This window comes from Thamnophis elegans, chromosome 17 (assembly GCF_009769535.1).
Source record: "Thamnophis elegans isolate rThaEle1 chromosome 17, rThaEle1.pri, whole genome shotgun sequence".
NCBI classification, from domain to species: Eukaryota; Metazoa; Chordata; class Lepidosauria; order Squamata; family Colubridae; genus Thamnophis; species Thamnophis elegans.
This window is the reverse complement of record NC_045557.1, coordinates 8008028-8027185: the sequence shown is the minus strand read 5'-3', so window position 1 is coordinate 8027185 and position 19158 is coordinate 8008028. Positions and strand designations below refer to the sequence as shown.

Sequence of the window (19158 nt, the reverse complement as noted above, 5' to 3'; positions counted from 1 at the left end):
TCCTTCCTTCCTTCCTTCCTTTTTTATTCTTTCCTTTTATCCTTTCTTCTTTCTTCCTTTTTTCTTCCTTCCTTTTTCCTTCCTTCCTTCCTACCTACCTACCTTTTTTCTTTCTTCCTTTTTTCTTTCTCCTTCCTTCCTTTTTTCTTCTTTCCTTCTATCCTTTCTTTTTTCTTCCTTCCTTTTTTCTTTCTCCTTCCTTCCTTTTTTCTTCCTTCCTTTTTTCTTCCTTCCTTCCTTCCTTTTTTATTCTTTCCTTTTATCCTTTCTTCTTTCTTCCTTTTTTCTTCCTTCCTTTTTCCTTCCTTCCTTCCTACCTACCTACCTACCTTTTTTCTTTCTTCCTTTTTTCTTTCTCCTTCCTTCCTTTTTTCTTCTTTCCTTCTATCCTTTCTTTTTTCTTCCTTCCTTTTTTCTTTCTCCTTCCTTCCTTCCTTCCTTCCTTCCTTCCTTCCTGAATGGACTCAACCTGCTCTTTCTGGTTTTGCTGCTGTCTTTATTTATTTATTTGTTTATTTGCAAAGCTTTCTTGGCTTCTGCTGCTCCGCCTTGATATTGCTGAGATGATGTGATTCCGGGTCTTATGCCCATTTTAGTTTTGGTTCCTGGACAAAAATAGGCCTTTCCCAGAGAGTTTTTTTTTGGGGTGGTGGTGGTGGAGGAGGAAGCATTTCCTAATGAGGTGTGATGGAAGGAAACACCTTTGATAAGAGAGGTGTCCATTGGGGGAGAGGAGGAGGGAGAGAATCCATCCCCTATTCTGATAATTGGCTTCCCTTTGGGTTTTAGCCATGAAAAGGCTTGGAAGGATAGGAGAGGATAGAACAGGATGGAATGGGAAGGGAGAAGGGGAGGAAGGAAGGCAGTGGTGTATTAACCGTTTCGCAGATTAAGCACATGCTTAGGGCACCAGGCCCAAAGGAGGCACCACAAAGTTGAGGAAAAAAAAATGAAGATTTGTACAAAGGAAGGGGGGGCAGCAAGATTTGTCAGTGCTTAGGGCATCGGTGAGCCTTAATCCGCCACTGAAAGAAGGGCTAAGGGAAGGGAAAGGGAGGAAGGAAGGACTAAGGGAAAAAAAGGAAAGGAAAACAGGCAGGAAGGAATAAGAGGAAAGTAAAGGGAGGACTAAGGGAAAGGAAGGAAGGGAAGAAGGAAGGACTAAGGGAAGAGAAGGAAAGGAAAATGGAAGGATTAAGGGAAAGGAAAGGGAGGAAGGAAGGACTAAGGAAAGGAAAGAATGGGAGGAAGGAAGGACTAAAGGAAAAGGAAAGGAAAATGGGAGGAAGGAAAGAATGGGAAGAAGGGAGGACTAAGGGAAAAGGAAAGGAAAATGGGAGGAAGGGAGGACTAGGGAAAAAATGAAAGGAAAATAGGAAGGAAGGATTAAGAGGAAAGGAAAGGGAGAACTAAGGGAAAGGAAGGAAGGGAAGAAGGAAGGACTAAGGGAAGAGAAAGAAAGGACTAAGGGAAGAGAAAGAAAGGAAAATAGCAAGGATTAAGGGAAAAGGAAGGACTAGGAAAAAGAATGGGAGGAAGGAAGGACTAAGGAAAGGAAAGTGGCAGGAAGGAAGGACTAAAGGAAAGAATGGGAGGAAGGAAGAACTAAGGGAAAAGAAAAAGGGAAATGGAGGAAGGAAGGAAGGACTTAAGTGAGAGGAAAGGGATTGGAGGGCAGAGGGAAAGGAAAGGATAGAAGGATAGACTTGAGAGGAAGGTGGGATCAGATAAGAGAGAAGGAAAAGGAGGTTAGGATATAGGATAATATTCCAGGGCCTTATTTTTCTTCCTTTGAACTCTAGGAATTCTAGACAAACTGACCTCATGTTGAGGGAGTCCCCTGGCGTGGGATTTTTCTCCTTCCAGATGTTTGCTGCTGTTTGTACCACTCCCTCCCCTCCCCCCACACAGGGAAACAATCTCTGAATAAGAGGCACTTTTTTCTGCATAAGCAGCCTTCCTGCCAAAGCATCTTCAGTAACTTTAGTATTTTTCCCTTTTTTTAAAAAAAGAAGCCTGCTGCTTTTTCTTCTGCATCCCTTCTGAAATACTGTCTTTAAAAAAACCAGACACTCCCTCCAGGAAGCAAAAACAGTCAAATATTTGTTATTTGGGTGCTGTTTGTTTGTGCCCCCCCCCCTTTTTTTTTTTTCCCTGAAGGGCTAACATTTTAACTTGGGTTAGTGAACAGAATTATTCTTCGGCGGTTAGATCTGGGGTCAGGACAGGAGGGGCAGAAATGTCGATATCAATTTTAAAAAGGCATATGCTCAAAAACCTCTGTCCATCTGTCCGAGGGTGGGAGCCCCGCTCGTAAAGCGAGACAGAGTCACACACCCTGGGCAGGGTGGGGTGAATTTGATCCGTTCTCCGGGAGACCTGGGAAAGTAGCAGCAGAGACCGATTGTCCTTAAGACCGCAAGAAAATTCAAGGTAGCTGGATTGAGGCTTTTAAACGTCAGAGCAGCCTGGTGTGGAAAGCATAAAGCATAAACCTAAATCTTAGCCTATTTAACCAGCATCTCATTAAATCGTCCTGTGTTTTGAATGTTGTGTGCCAAAAGGAACAAAAAGCAGACACAGCCCCCAAGTCAATATTTTGAGAATTGCATGCTGGCTGGGGAATTCTGGGAGTTAAAAGCCACCCATCTTAAAACGTGAAGCCTAGGGAATTCTGGGAGTTAAAAGCCACCCATCTTAAAGGATGCTGGCTGGGGAATTCTGGGAGTTAAAAGCCACCCATCTTAAAGGATGCTGGCTGGGGAATTCTGGGAGTTAAAAGCCACCCATCTTAAAAGATGCTGGCTGGGGAATTCTGGGAGTTAAAAGCCACCCATCTTAAAGGATGCTGGCTGGGGAATTCTGAGAGTTAAAAGCCACCCATCTTAAAAGATGCTGGCTGGGGAATTCTGGGAGTTAAAAGCCACCCATCTTAAAGGATGCTGGCTGGGGAATTCTGGGAGTTAAAAGCCACCCATCTTAAAGGATGCTGGCTGGGGAATTCTGGGAGTTAAAAGCCACCCATCTTAAAGGATGCTGGCTGGGGAATTCTGAGAGTTAAAAGCCACCCATGTTAAAAGATGCTGGCTGGGGAATTCTGGGAGTTAAAAGCCACCCATGTTAAGAGATGCTGGCTGGGGAATTCTGGGAGTTAAAAGCCCATCCGTCTTAAAGCGTGATGCCTGGGGAATTCTGGGAGTTAAAAGCCACCCATCTTAAAGGATGCTGGCTGGGGAATTCTGGGAGTTAAAAGCCACCCATCTTAAAGGATGCTGGCTGGGGAATTCTGGGAGTTAAAAGCCACCCATGTTAAGAGATGCTGACTGGGGAATTCTGGGAGTTAAAAGCCCATCCGTCTTAAAGCGTGATGCCTGGGGAATTCTGGGAGTTAAAAGCCACCCATCTTAAAGGATGCTGGTTGGGGAATTCTGGGAGTTAAAAGCCCATCTATTTTAAAGGATACTGGCTGGGGAATACTGGGATTGAAGCCCATCCCTCTTAAAGCATATTGGCTGGGGAATTCTGGGAGTGGAAGTCCACCCATCTTAAAGTTGCCAATATGGAATACCCTTCATCTATTCTACACCAAGCCAAGTCTTCCCAATGCCGTATTTCTTGGAAAACAAGGGCCCTCTGTTTTAGGCAAACTCAAATCTCACATTCGTCTGGAAAAAAAATATGTGTTGAGGGAGGGGAAAAAGAACCACAAGTTTTCCCCCAATGAGGAAGTCAGTTTTAGTTCCGAACTAAAGCTGGCATTAAAAAAAAGAATCTTCAAAAATGTTTTATTTTCCCACAAGAAGGAAGTGCAATTGTTTAGGGGAGAAAATGCTTCTGGTTCTTCTTCAGCAACTTTTGAACTCCTATGTTACACATGGAGAGATAAATTTTAATTGAATGTACACATTGCATTCCTTTGAGTGTCATAAGTTTCCATGGCAAATGTAGACAGCCTACTAAAAAGCAGAGCCATCACCCTGTCAATCAAAAGTGCCTCTAGTCAAGGCTGTGGTTTCCCCAGTTGCAATGGATGGCTGTGAAAGTTGGAGCATAAGGAAGGCTGAGCGCCAAAGAATGGGGGCCTTTGAACTCTGGTGCTGGAGAAGACTCCTGTATTGAGTCCCTTGGACTGCAAGGCCATCCAACCGGTCAGTCCTAGAGGAGATCCACCCTGGCTGCTCTTTAAAAGGACAGATCCCGAAGAGGAAACTCAAATCCTTTGGCCACCCAATGAGAAGGAAGAAGGACTCCCTGGAGAAGAGCCTCATGCTGGGAAGGATGGAGGACAGAAGAAGAAGAAGGGGACTTCTACCTACCTATCTGTCTATCTGCCTGCCTGCCTGCCTGCCTACCTACCTATCTATCTCCTGAGAATCCCTTGGACTGCAAGGCCATCCAACCGGTCAGTCCTAGAGGAGATCCACCCTGGCTGCTCTTTAGAAGGCCAGATCCTGAAGAGGAAACTCAAAGACTTTGGCCACCTGATGAGAAGGAAGAAGGACTCCCTGGAGAAGAGCCTCATGCTGGGAACGATGGAGGGCAAAAGAAGAAGGGGACGGCAGAGAAGGAGGTGGCTGGATGGAGTCACCGAAGCTGTCGGCCTGAGCTTCAATGGACTCCAGAGGATGGGAGAGGATAGGAAGGCCTGGAGGAACGTTGTCCATGGGGTTGCGATGGGTCGGACACAACTTTGCAACTAACAATAAGAAGCTTCCATGACGGAAACTGGGCAGCCCAGCCTCATCTACTAACTTGATCAGGGAGATGTCTCTCTTTTAAAAGCATCACTGCCTCCATTTTCTGGTTGCAAAGGGTAACGGCTATTTTTCTGGAGTGTGTTTTGTTTTCCACCTGGGCCAGCAAAAAAGGAGCAAGGCAGAAACTTTTTGAAGAAGAGATTGGACAACCATTTGTCTGAAATGGTATAGGGCTGTGATGGCGAGCCTATGGCATTGCATGCCAGAGGGGTCACATAGAGCCTTCTCTATGGGCAGATGTGCCATTGCCAGCTTCCGGCCAGCTGGTCTTCACGAGGGCTGGAGCGCCTGAAAAACAGCCAAAAAATACGGCTGTTTCTGGGCTCCCTTCAAGCTGTTTTTTGGATGGTTTTCAGGCCATTTTGGGGGGTCATTTTCAGGAGATGGAAGAAAAGGACCTGTCTTTCCATCGCCAGCAGAGGGCAGTATTGGCTTATAAAATAACACATCTGCAGTCTCCTTAGAACAGTGTTTCTCAACCTAGGCAACGTGAAGATGTCCGGACTTCAACTCCCAGAATTCCCCAGCCAGCATTCGCTGGCTGGGGAATTCTGGGAGTTGAAGTCCGGACATCTTCACGTTGCCAAGGTTGAGAAACACTGCCTTAGAACAAACGGTCGCGAATTTTTTATAAAAAGGCCTTTTTCTTCCTGCTGATTTCTTTGCAATTGTGGTGTTTTTGGCGCTACAAATCGTCCCGGGTTCTTTCTCGGTGGGGAAACAACGAACCAGCTTTTGACCAGCCCACCGAGGTAAGATTTGCTCCCCATCGTTACAGCTACCTACACCTGGACCTACACCTGGCATTTAATTTCGTTGTACAAGGTGCAACGACAATAAAAAACTAAACTAAACTAGAAACTCTTTGCAAAAAAAAACTGTTTGTTGCCGTTTTTCATCCCCTTGATTTTATTCTCTGGTTTACCTCCGAGGAAACCACAGCGGATTTAAGCATGCAAGTGACTTTTGAAGGGTTGCAACAGAGGGCTGGGTGATCTCTCAGTCGGTCCTAAATCGAGGACTACCTGCATCTTTCCTATCAAGTAGGAAATATCCAGCAAGGTGTGTAGTAGGGCAATTGGGTTTGAATTTTGGCTCTCTGCCTCCCTCCCCACAAGTATGTAGAATAGAATAACAGAGTTGGAAGGGGCCTTGGAGGTCTTCTAGTCCAACCCCCTGCCCAGGCAGGAAACAACGTCCCATTTCAGACAAATGGGTATCCAACATCTTCTTAAAAATGACCACTGTTGGAGCATTCACAACTTCTGGAGGCAAGTTGTTCCACTGGTTAATTGTTCTCATTGTCAGTTATAGGTTGCTTCTCTCCTTGATTAGTTTCCACTCATTGCTTCTTGTCCTGCACTCAGTTGCTTTGGAGAATAGCTTGACTCCCTCTTCTTTGGGGCAGCCCCTGAGATATCAGAAGACTGCTATCCTGTCTCCCCTGGTCCTTCTTTTCATTAAACTAGCCGTGCCCAGTTCCTGCAACCGTTCTTCCTATGTTTTAGCCTCCAGTCCCCTAATCCTCTTTGTTGCTCTTCTCTGCACTCTTTCTAGAGTCTCCATATCTTTTTTACATCGTGGCGACCTAAACTGGATGCAATATTCCAAGTGTGGGTCTTACTAAGGCTTTAACAAGCGGCATTAACATTTCACGTGATTTTAAAATTATTATTTGACTGGGATTGTTTTTGCAAACTGAAGCTTTTGTATGCACCCTTTTTTTAAATAATGGACTGACAGGTCATTTTTCATTCTTGCGGAAACACCACAAAAGTCCAATAGCAATAGCAGTTAGACTTATATACCGCTTCATAGGGCTTTCAGCCCTCTCTAAGCGGTTTACAGAGTCAGCATATTGCCCCCAACAACAATCCGGGTCCTCATTTTACCCACCTCAGAAGGATGGAAGGCTGAGTCAACCTTGAGCCGGTGAGATTTGAACCACTGAACTGCAGATAACAGTCAGCTGAAGTGGCCTGTAGTACTGCACCCTAACCACTGCGCCACCTCGGCCTTTGGCCACCCCAAAGGCCACTGTTGTGTGTGATAGCATTTGAATGAATTGTTCATTCAACAGATCCCTCCTCAGAGCCTTACTCCAGGACTGGCCCAGGTTCCTCCCCAACCTCATCACTGTCCGAATCTGCTGCCAGCTTCACTGGCTGCTGGCGGGCCACAACAACAAGCAAAACTCCCCCGGGGGAGACTGGACTCGCTTAACAACTGATTCACTTAAGAGCTGCAGTGATTCGCTTAACAGCCGTGGCAAGAAAAGAGGTAAAACTGGGCACAACTTGCTTAGCAATGAAAATTCTGATCCCAAATCTGGTTGTAAATGGAGAATTAGCTTGGCGTCCAATCACGAGGAGTTCGGAGACTTGCAAATTCCTTTTTTTTTTTTAAAAGCCGATAGATGGTGCTGTTTTGGAACAAGAAAAGGAAGCTTTTTAAAAACAACAACAACCTGTGACTTCATTTGACCTTTGGAAATAAACATGACTAGTTCAAAACTCAAAAGTGAAACTGAGCACATGATAGGAAAATTCTCTGCTTCCTTTTGTGAAAATCTGAAGGTTGGGGGCTCTTAAAGGAATTTCCCCAACCAGCTTCCCGGGAAAAGAGAGAAAGAGAAAGAAAAATAAGAGAGAGAGAGAGAGAGAGAGAGAGAGAGAGAGAAAGTAGAGACAGAGACAGAGGATACACACACACACACACACAGTGACACACACAGAGAGAGACAGACAGACACAGAGAGAGAGAGAGAAGGAGGGAGAGAGAGAGATTTTAAAAATAGGCATTTATTTGTCTTACAGCTGATTAAAACAAAATGGGAACTGCTAGAATTTTGGCTCAGAAATTAAAAGATGGACTGCTGACGGATTTGAAGGGCAGTCTCCAGCTTCCAAAATTCTCAGGGGAAACCTGGGAATTGTAGTTCACAGTATGCTGGTCTATGGCTGTAATCAACCTTGGATTGATTTTAGTTCACAGACCTCAAGGACAAACTTTGGTTCCTCAGAATTCTCCGAAGTGGTTGTTTCTTGGCTGGGGAACTCTGGGAATTGTAGTACCCATGCCTGGGAGATAATCTTTGCTTCCCAGAATTCACAACAGCGCCTCTCTTGGCTGGGGACCTCTGGGAGTTGTAGTGCCAAACCCAAAGGGCAATCTTTGACTCCCAGAATTCTCAGGGGTTGCTGTGCTACCTGGGGAACTCTGGGAGTTGTAGTATTGAGATCCAGAGGGCAATCTTCAGCTCCCAGAATCCTCAGTGGTTGCTGTGGTGCCTGGGGTACTCCGGGAGTTGTGGTATCGAAATTCAGAGGATAATCTTCAGCTCCCAAAGTTCTCAGTGGTTGCTGTGCTGCCTGGGGAGCTCTGGGAGTTATAGTATCCAGACCCAGAGGACAATCTTCAATTCTCTGGAGGGGTCGAAGGGAAGTCTTTTCCCACCAAACACAACTTCCTTCCCTCTTCTCAATTCCCCACGAAACACCTTCCACCGTCTCAGTCGGAGTAACCCAAGGAAGATCCGTGTTCCCCATCTGCTAAAGCTGGATCGACTCATTTCCGGGAACCGTGTAGAACATTTTCTTCCCTATAAAGACATATTAACATTTGATGCGTAAGTATTCGCTCCCCTGCCTTTCCTCGCATAGGAACTTACCGTAAGTGACCTCCCATTCCTAATCCATGGGGTTCAATATGACGTCGGTCCACCCTTTGCAGCTATAACAGCTTCCACTCTTCTGGGAAGGCTTGTCCACAAGGTTCAGGAGTGTCTTGATGGGAATCTTTGGCCATTCTTCCAGAAGCGCATTTGTGAGGTCACACCCTGGTGTTGGACGGGTTTACGTGGCCTGCCACTTCGTGGCTGAGCTGCTGTCCTTCCCAAACACTTCCACGCTCTTATCATACAGCTGACAGTTGACTGTGGGGTATTTAGGAGCGAGGAAATGTCACGACTGGATTTGTTGCACAGGTGGCATCCTATCACACTTCCACGCTGGGATTCACTGAGCTCCTGAGAGCGACCCCTTCTTTCACCAATGTGTGCAAAAACAGCCTGCACGCCTAAGCCCTTGATTTTATACCCCTATGGCCGTGGAAGTGATTGGAACACCTGATTCTGATTATTTGGATGGATGAGTGAATTATTTGGCAATAGAGTGTATGACTAATTCAATGATGGAGAACCTTTTCGGCACCGAATATCCAAACCAGAACACATGTGCATGTACGTGCACTGGAGCACTGGATAACCTAAAACCAGCTTGCCGTGTGCGCGCATGCCTATTTTGGGGGGCAATTTTAGGCCAATTTCAGGCCGGTTTTACCCAACACCTGGCCCAAAACCAGCCTGAAAACAGCTCAGAAAATGGCCTGGTTTTTGGCTGTTTTTCAGCCAATTTCAGGCCATTTCTGGCCAGAAAAAACAGCCCAAAAGCGGCTGAAAAACAGCCTGGGAAACAGGCTGTTTTCTGGCCTTTTTCTGGTGCTCCAACACCTGCAAAGACAAAGAATGTGCGTACCGGAAACCAGAAGAGCAGCTGTCGACGGTGTGATGCCCACAGAGAGCCATAGGTTTGCCATCATGGGTTTGGTGCAACAAAGACAAGGATTAGGGGGTGATAGGATAGCAGTCTTCTAATATCACAGGGAAGATGGTGTCAGCCTATTCTCCAAAGCACCCGAGGGCAGGAGAAGAAGTATGTCGAGGTGATAATTTAAGAGCTGAGCGGCTGATGCAACGAAGGGAATGAATCAGCAGCGTCTTTGGCTGCTGTCCCTTTAAGAGCCTGTGTAATAAGAAGAGGCCCTGCTAGAATGTTCGTAGGTTCGTCGGAATTATCAGAAAGAGATGCAACCGAGAACCAAGGAGAAATTTCCGGCGGGTGAGATCAATGAATCAATGGAATGGCTACTTACCGGAGTTCTGTTTGTAGCACACGCAGGAAAGGACTGCCAGCATGAAGAAGAAGGAGGCCACGGGGATGACGATCAAGAGAAGCTCTCTGAAACTGTACGCCGTCTTCTTCCCACCTTCTGGAGAAGATAGAATAACAGAGTTGGAAGGGGCCTTGGAGGTCTTCTAGTCCAGCCCCCTGCTCGAGCAGGAGATCCTATGCCATTCCAGACAAAAGGACGTCCAGTCTCTTCTTAAAGTGCTCCAGAGATGCTACTTCTGGTGGGAAGTTGTTCCGCTGTTTAGTTGTCCCCACTGTCAGGAAGTTTCTTCTTCGTTCTAGGTTTCTTCTCTCCTTGATTAGTTTCCATCCATTATTCCTTGTCTGGCCTTCAGGTGCTTTGGAAAATAGGTTGACCCCCTTCCTCTCTGTGGCAGCCCCTCAAATATTGGAACAGTGCTATCGTGTCACCCCTGGTCCTTCTCTTCATTAAACTAGACATGCCCAGTTCTTGCAACCGTTCATCATATGTTTTAGCCTCCAGTCCCCTAATCCTCTTCGTTGCTCTTCTCTGCACTCTTTACAGAGTCTCAATATCCTTTTCATATTGTGGCCACCAAAACTGGATGCAATATTCCAAGTGTGGCCTTACAAAGCCTATACTCAGTAAAATAAAAATAAGGCATATTCTTACTAAGCAGAATACGAAGGATTGTGGAAACTCAGCTGGTCTTGCATTGTTGAACACTGCAAATCAGCCAGGCTTAGGTTGTGTGACTTCACACACATCGCTCTTAACGAATTTCTTGGGAAACCCAGGCTTGAAGGATAAGGAGAGGAGGCCCTTTGCGCATGCTCAGAGCAGCTCTTCCCAAATGCATTCTTCCCCATCTCCACTGTGAGGAGCAAATGCCATATAGGAGATTTTAAAGGAAACGGATTCAGTGATAAACGAAAGAGCAAGAGGGGAAAAATGCAGAGATTCCAGGAACAATTTGAGTGTCCCTTTTTTCCTTCCATCCATCCAACCTTCTCTCCTTCCTCCTTCTCTTTCCTTCCTTCTCTTTCTCTTGACTTCTCTTCCTTCCTTCACTATTTTTCTTCCTTCCTTCTTTCCTTCCTCCCTTCCTTCTCTTTCTCTTTACTTCTCTTGACTTCCTTCCTTCATTAATTTTCTTTCCTTCCTCTCTCCCTTCCTTTCCTTTCTCTTGACTTCTCTTAACTTACTTCCTTCACTATTTTTCTTCCTTCTTTCCTTCCTCCCTTCCTTCTCTTTCTCTTTACTTCTCTTAACTTTCTTCCTTCACTATTTTTCTTCCTTCCTTCCTTCTTTCCTTCCTCCCTTCCTTCTCTTTCTCTTGACTTCTCTTGACTTACTTCCTTCATTAATTTTCCTTCCTTCCTTCCTCCCTCCCTCCCTCCCTCCCTGCGTCTCTCCCTTCCTTCTCTTTCTCTTGACTTCTCTTAACTTCCTTCACTATTTTTCTTCCTTCCTTCCTTCTTTCCTTCCTCCCTTCCTTCTCTTTCTCTTGACTTCCTTCCTTCCTTAATTTTCCTTCCTTCCTTCCTTCCTTCCTCTCTCCCTTCCTTCTCTTTCTCTTGACTTCCTTCACTATTTTCCTTCCTTCCTTCCTCCATTCCTCCCTCCATCCCAGAGTTATAGGCCATCCTTGCCTATAAGGCGAAACTCGCTGAATGGTCTCCCTTAGCCAAAGAAAGTTGGGGGGGGGGGCAATTGAGGCCATAAGTTGAGGACTACCTCATTGTCCCAATATCTTGCAATTGGGGAAAGGGACCCCCCCACCCCCCAAATTGGCCGCTTACCTGAAGGTCGTTGGCAGGAGTCGCGGAGCTCGACAGTCGCTGATTTGAGGACCATGGGGTTAGAGGCCGTGCAGGTGTAACTCGCCTGGGGAGATTCCTTGGGATCCAGTTTGATCCGTAGCAGCTGCCCCTCCTCCATCATCCAATGCTTACCCCCCAGCCCTGCCCATTCGTAAGTGACGTTAGTCCTGCTGGCTGCATGGCAGCTTAAGAAAAGGAGACACGATTCGGAGGAGCCATTTACGGCCTTTTCTTCGGGGAACACCCGGATCACCGGGGTGGAAATCGTATCTGGAAGAAGAGAGAGGCCAAAAATCAGGGGAGGGGGCAACGTGGGGAAGGGGATTAAAGCAGGGAAGGTTTCCATCCGGCCTCCCAATTTGATACCCCTGCTAATTAGGGTCAGTGGCCAGATGTCCTAGCAAGCAATTGTGCCGAGCGAGAGACATAACTAAGGTGCTCATCTCCGTTTCAAAGCCGAAGAGCCAGCGCTGTTGGAAGATGCTTCCGTGGTCATGTGGCCGGCATGACTCAATGCGGAAGGTGCACAGAACGCTCTTCCCACCAAAGGTTGTTCCTATTTTCCTACTTGCATTTTTAACGTGCTTTCAAAATGCCAGGTTAACAGAAGCTGGGACAAGTCACGGGAGCTCACTCCGTTACATAGCGCTAGGGATTCGAACCGCCAAACTGCCGACTATTCTGATTAACAAGTTCAGCGTCTTATCCCCTGAGCCACTGCGTCCCTCAGTGTATCTTTACTCATATAAATTCTCATACCAATCCTTCCACATCAGCGGTGTCTTCACCACCTCTTGTGGCAATGACGAGAGCTCACTCAGTTACGCGGCGCTGGGGATTTGAACAGCCCAACTGCCGGCCTTTCTGATCAACAAGCTCAGCATTTTAGCCACTGAGCCACTGCGTCCCTTCCTAAAAGCAGTGTAAAATAACATAGAAAGACCATTTAAAGTCAGAGTGAATGTAAAAGAGAATATAGGCCAAGAAAAATTAAGTAAAAAGATAATGTAAACAAAAACCAAAGTTAAAAACCAAATAAAACACAGTGAAGCAAATCAAATCAAAATAAGAAGCAGGGAAGTAAAGTGCAGGGGAACAGGAATTCCTGACTGTTGCAACGCGGAGAAAAACAACACTTGAAGAATTACACATAATTTACTCAGTGCTAACGTCTTCCTAGGTGACTCAGTGGCTAAGACATTGAGCTTGTCGATCAGAAAGGTCGGCGGTTCGAATCCCCAGCGCCGCGTAACGGAGTGAGCCCCCGTTCCTTGTCCCAGCTTCTGCCAACCTAGCAGTTCGAAAGCAGGTGACAAAATGCAAGTAGAAAAATAGGAACCACCTTTGGTGGGGAGGGAACAGTGTTCTGTGTGCCTTCGGCGTTGAGTCATGCCAGCCACATGACCACAGAGACGTCTTCGGACAGCGCTGGCTCTTCGGCTTTGAAACAGAGATGAGCACTGCTCCCTAGAGTCGGGGAACGACTAGCACAGATGTGCGAGGGGAATCGTTATCTTTACCTAAGATCTTCTTGATGACAGGTTATCAGCTAGTAAAAAATAAAAGCAATAAACACGGGTTCTGACACCCCCCCTTTTTTTTTATAGCGCAACACACCGTAAACCTTCAGCCTGAATGCTTGTTGTTTCATCTGTCCTCCGGTGTCTACCAGGAGAACGGATAAGATCCCAGCATCTTCTAAATCCACTGGATTGATCTCTAAGGTGAAGTTGTCGTGGAGACGAGTCCTTCCGTAGAAACGGGACCGGTACTGGATCTCTGTCCTTCCCTTAAACGAGGTGGCCACCAACTCTTCCAAAGGCGTCTGGGAACGCCAGATGAATTCCCGGACGTGGAAATTGGGAGGGGGGGCTGCTTTGAATAAAACCGAGCTCCCCGCTACTCCTAACACCGCCGTTGGTGTGTAGGCCCTCGACATGCGTACAGCTACAAGGAAAAAATATATATCTCTTAAGCGTCGAGGTGTATATAATTCTATTCTACATTGCGGAGATCTCATTTTGGGTCAAATCCACAAACCCAGCTCAAATATGTTCTAAGTGAAGAAAGGTAGAATTATAAGTCTGGAAGGGACTTCGGAGGTCTTCTAGTCCAACCCAAACAAAACATATGAAGAATGGTTGCAGGAACCGGGCAGGGCTGGTCTAGTGAAGAGAAGGACCAGGGGAGACAGGATAGCAGTATTTGAGACAGGATACTTCCATTATTTGAGGGGCTGCCACAGAGAGGAGGTGGGGGCTCAAGCTATTCTCCAAGGCACCCGAAGGCCAGACAAGGAATAATGGATGGAAACTAACCAAGGAGAGATTCAATCTGGAAATAAGGAGGAATTTCCTGACAGTGAGAAGAATCCACCCATGGAACAGAAGTTGCCTTCAGAAGTTGTGGGAGCTTCATCCCTGGAGGATTTCAAGAAGAGACTGGACTGCCCTCTGTTGAAAATGGTGTAGGGTCTCCTGCTTGAGCAGGGGGTTGGACTAGATGACCTACAAGGTCCCTTCCAAATCTGTTATTCTAATGTTCTCCAAAAGATGAGAAGAAGACCACAGGAAGCTCCTATCGATCGTCATCCCCGCAACTTCCTTATTCTATATCTAACCAAGCTGCAGTTCCCTGGAGTCACTCCCCATCATTGGAAGCTATCTAACAAAATGAAATTGACTGGTGGAAAGAATAAGGCTCTACATTTAGGCAAGAAAAACGAAATGCACAGGGACAGTATAGGTGGTACCTCACTCAATAGTAGTAACTGGGAGAGGGATCTTGGGAGTGCTAGTGGACAACCATTTAAATAGGAGCCAGCCGTGTGCAGCAGCTGCCAAAAAAGCCAACACAGTTCTAGGCTGCATCAACAGAAGGATAGAATCAAGATCACGTGAAGTGTTAATACCACTTTATAAGGCCTTGAGAAGGCCACACTTGGAATCCTGCATCCAGTTTTGGTCCCCACGATGTAAAAAAAGATGCAGAGACTCTGGAAAGAGTGCAGAGAAGAGCAACAAAGAGGATTAGGGGACTGGAGGCTAAAACATAGGAAGAACGGTTGCAGGAACTGGGTATGTCTAGTTTAATGAAAAGAAGGACCAGGGGAGACATGATAGCAGTCTTCCAATATCTCAGGGGTTGCCCCAAAGAAGAGGGAGTCAAGCTATTCTCCAAAGCACCTGAAGGTAGAACAAGAAGCAATGGGTGGAAACTAATCAAGGAGAGAAGCAACCTAAGATTAAGATTTAGTTTATTTGTATGCTGCCCTTCTCCGGTAGGGACTCAGGGCGGCGAACAACTCAAAAGGGGAAGGGGATACAAACACAATACACGTACCGTATATACTCGAGTATAGGCCGACCCGAATATAAGCCGAGGCACCTAATTTTACCACAAAAAACTGGAAAAGTTATTGACTCGAGTATAAGCCTAGGGTGGGAAATGCAGCAGCTACCGGTAAATTTCAAAAATAAAAATAGATACCAATAATGTTTTTGAATATTTATTTCAAAGAAAAACAGTAAACTAGCGGTGTATTCAATGAAATACTTCACTCACCTCATGATGCTGATGTCCCGCTGTGATGCTGATGTCCCGTGCAGCCGCGGGAGCGATGTCCCGCCTCCTATGACACACGGCACAGTGATTCCTATCATTGGATCACTGTACCAGAGGAGGTGGGACATCGCTATGTGGCTGCTTGCCATAACAAGGAGGAGGTGGGACATCGTTGCAGAGCGGCAGGAGGGGGAGGAAGGGGAATCGTAAGACAGCCCTGCATTACATTAGAACGTGAGGAGGGGGGATGGTGCGGTGCGCGCTGCGCGGCAAACTGACACAGAGGGAGGGGAAACTCACAGGGGCACTGGGCCATTCACGAGTGTCACCCAGCGGCATGGCCCCGCCCCTTTTTCTCCTCCATTTCGGGCAAATTTTTCACTGACTCGAGTATAAGCCGAGGCGGCTTTTTTCAGCCCAAAAAGTGGGCTGAAAAACTAGGCTTATACTCGAGTATATACAGTAATTAAAATACACAAGAGTCATACAGCCATACAAGTCGAGAGGGGAGGGGAACTCATCAACCCCTAAGCCAACTCATCAAGCTAAGAACTAAGGAGAAATTTCCTGGCAGTTAAAACAATTAATCAATAGAACAACTTGCCTCCAGAAGTTGTGAATGCTCCAACACTAGAAGTTTTTAAGAAGATGTTGGATAACCACTTGTCTGAAGTGGTGTAGGGTTTCCTGCCTGAGCAGGGGGTTGGACTAGAAGACCTCCAAGGTCCCTTCCAACTCTTGTTAGTCTATATTCTGTCATTCTATATTCTAAATCCTGCCCACAATTCTGTGGGGCGGCCCCTCTCTGTTTTCCTCCTCTCTGTTTTTATTTTGTTGTGAATGTAAGAGATTCCTCTTACCTGAAGCGATCATCCATGCAAGGGCCACCCAACCCATTTTAGCTCCGTCCTGGAAGGCAGCAGGAGCAGAAGTGACATCGGCAAAGAGAAAGTAAAGTCTCACATGATGGAGAGCCTTTTTTTCCACAGGAAATCCCCTTTTACGCTATCTCTTAAGGAAGAATTCAAGGACTCCCACAATATGTTTGCAGAAAGCAGAACTGGCAAAAATAAAAAGTCCCAGGAATCTGGAGGCTGAACTTTTAAGAATACTTTGCAAGTTCTGATAATTGTTTTTGGTATATATTTTTTTCTGGCTCAGGAAAAGGGAATTGTGTGGTTACAAAAAAAAAAAAAATCACCCTTTTTTTCTGGACTGAAAAGATTTAGCCTTGTGACCGGGGAAAAAAAATTCTGCCTGGTAGGATGGTGAAATCGAACAGAGATAAAACCCCAGGAAAAAATAAAGGAAAAAGAAAAAAGAAATCAGTCCGAATAACAGTAAACGAAAGAGGGAACAACGTTATTAAAATCTGGTTGATATCATGCAAAATGAGGATAATTTGGTAAAACAAATTAGGGACCAGTGTCAAATGCATATAAAAAGGTTGTGTAATATATTGATAGAAACAGATTCCGAAACAGAGTTAGTTAAAGACTGCATGATAAAATGGGCGCAAAACTTTGAAGAACCAATAATGATGGAAACATGGGGAAAGATTTGGGTAAGAAATGTAAAATTTACGCAAGCTGAAAACTTGAGAGTCCAAGGCTCAGGCGCCTCCTGGTGGCCAACCAGCCTCTCTGCGCCCTGCTCAGAGTCAGAACCCTGTCCAGGGTCCTCCACATCCTCCAGGGCCGACTCAGAGGGCCCCTCGCTGTCGGAGTCTGGTGGCAGCTCCAACGGCTCCTGCTGGGCCACAACAGGTTCCTAGCAGGGGTGGGTTTCAACCGGTTCGCAGCGGTCCCTGCAAACCGGTTGGTCGGCGAACCCGGAAGTAAGTAACTTCCGGGAATGGCGAAGGGCGCGCCCGCCCGCCCGCGGTCCTTACCCGGTTTTGACGAGTTCTGCGCTTCCACGCATGCGCAGGACGCATACAGCGCCTGCGCGATCCTCCAGGAGCAGCTGGAGCATCGCGCAGACGCTAGTACGTATGCGTGCACCGCGCATGTGCACAAGAACGCCGCCGGCCCAGTTCCAACCGAACCGGTTGGAACGGGGCGAGAAACCCACCCCTGGTTCCTAGGGACTGACTACATTTCCAACACTTAGTGGACAGGTTACTAAACATTTTAGCCAATCTTGCAGGCGGCAGATTTGGAATTTTAATGGGTCAGAATCTTGTAAGGTCTGAATGTCACTCGGATGATTTGATACCAAGCTACCTTTGTGCCGAGTTTTGGCAACTCTTCAGGGTGAAATCGAAGCCGAATTCGAGTCCTCAGTCGGAGTGAGGAGCGAGATCAAGTTGGGACCGGAAAATCTGGCAGCGCCACCGACTTTCTTGTTAACACCTGCCAACTCACTTCCTTTTGGCAGGATGCATTAGCTGTGTAATATACGCTGTCGCATGTGAAGCTGTTGCATACGGCCAGCCAGGAAGGAGAAAAGTCAACGAATGCAGGAACAGGATCCAGTAAAAAAATGGTTTGCACTCAAGAGGAAATAGTGTGTGGAACTCCCTTGGCCTGGTGCAGTCTACCTTAGCTGCAAAAAAAGGGCACGTTTGAGGAAAAGAATGCTGGATCTTGGAAGCGGGGGAAGGAGGGGCTAACCTCCCTTTCCCACGTCCCTCGCTTCTTACTATAGGACTCTCTTCATCCCTCTCTTTCACTCAAGTGTACTGTACATGTGTTCACACATGTGAAAGGCAGGCAGGCATTGAATAAAATAAACGTGCTGGCTGGGGGATTCTGGGAGTTGAAGTCCACCCATTTTAAAGCAAGCTAGATGGGGGATTCTGGGAGTTGAAGCCCACCCGTCTTAAAGCATGCTGGCTGGGGGATTCTGGGAGTTGAAGTCCACCCATTTTAAAGCAAGCTAGATGGGGGATTCTTGGAGTTGAAGTCCACCCCTCTTAAAGCATGCTGGCTGGGGGATTCTGGGAGTTGAAGTCCACCCATTTTAAAGAAAGCTGGCTGGGGGATTCTGGGAGTTGAAGCCCACCCGTCTTAAAGCAAGCTGGCTGGGGGATTCTGGGCGTTGAAGCCCACCCATCTTAAAGCACACTGGCTGGAGGATTCTGGGAGTTGAAGTCCACCCATCTTAAAGCATGCCGGCTGGGGGATTCTGGGAGTTGACGTTCACCCATCTTAAATCAGTTGTGCTAAATCAACAGGTCATCCCCTCCTTCCTCTTGAGGAATAAAGAACGCAGCCATTCCGCTGCAGCCAGTTAAACAGCACGAACATTTAGGCTGTTTATTTTAACAAAAATAATCAAACGGACGTAATAACAGGTCACGGGGAGCCAAAACCAACACCCAAGCGGATATAACAACTAACCCCAATTGAAAGGGCCGTTGTGTTGATTTCTGAGTAGTGCATTTCATTCACATCCTGTTTATCTACCGTCAGTCCTCGACTTACGACCGTATTTGAGGCCGGAAATTGCAGTCGTTAAGCAGGTCGCCACATCCCTGCACCCGAGTTTACAACCTTTTTCATTAAATGAACCCCCCATTCCAGGACCTTTATTTTCTTTAACGGGTGTTTTTTGTGCTGGTAACAAGACGTAAATGCCGAACATCCACCCCAAATATCAATCAGGTGGCTGCTGGAGGTTGCAAACGGTCATAATTGCGGGTCAGAGCGTGGTCGTTGAGCAGGATTTTTCACAGGGCTGCAACTGAAGTCCTTTTTTGGGGGGGGGGAATGCAAAAACATCTGGGCATTTTTTTAAAACAAAAATTTGCTGCCAATTTTTGTGCCGAAGTTTGCAAAGCGATGCCAAGGTTTGAGGAGGAAGTCAATGGTTTACCGGGGAGAAAAACGGTTCTGCCGATTCCTCAGCCATCCCCACCCCTCCTGATTAGACACCTCCTGGGGCAGCACCCAGGCCGGGTTGTTACAAGCCGGGGTTAATTGTGGGTTTGTAGAGCTGGCGGCAGGGATCATATCCTGCCAGCTGTGGACAGCGGTAGAGTCACGGGTCCCTCCCTGGTGAGCCCAAAATGAGACTCTGGAGAGGTTGGCAGGTCAGAGAGAGGCACCTGTAGCTCATCTCTTTCCGTTTCTGCTTCC

General features: G+C 46.7%; 1 protein-coding gene across 2 annotated transcripts; it reads right to left on the bottom strand.

The window, feature by feature from the left end:
- Nucleotides 1–7511: 7511 nt before the first annotated feature.
- SLAMF8 (SLAM family member 8) lies at nt 7512–15993 on the bottom strand. 2 transcript variants are annotated; one of them, XM_032233778.1, is made up of 5 exons: nt 15937–15993; nt 13130–13459; nt 11492–11782; nt 9690–9806; nt 7513–8358 (listed from the first exon to the last, which is right to left on the bottom strand). In XM_032233778.1, the coding sequence occupies exons 1-5, from the start codon at nt 15971–15973 to the stop codon at nt 8309–8311; spliced, it is 825 nt and encodes a 274-aa protein (XP_032089669.1). In that variant the 5' UTR covers nt 15974–15993; the 3' UTR covers nt 7513–8308. The 2 variants fall into 2 exon arrangements, with proteins under 2 accessions (XP_032089670.1, XP_032089669.1); XM_032233779.1 differs by lacking the exon at nt 9690–9806 and having other exon boundaries at nt 7512–8358.
- Nucleotides 15994–19158: the final 3165 nt, after the last annotated feature.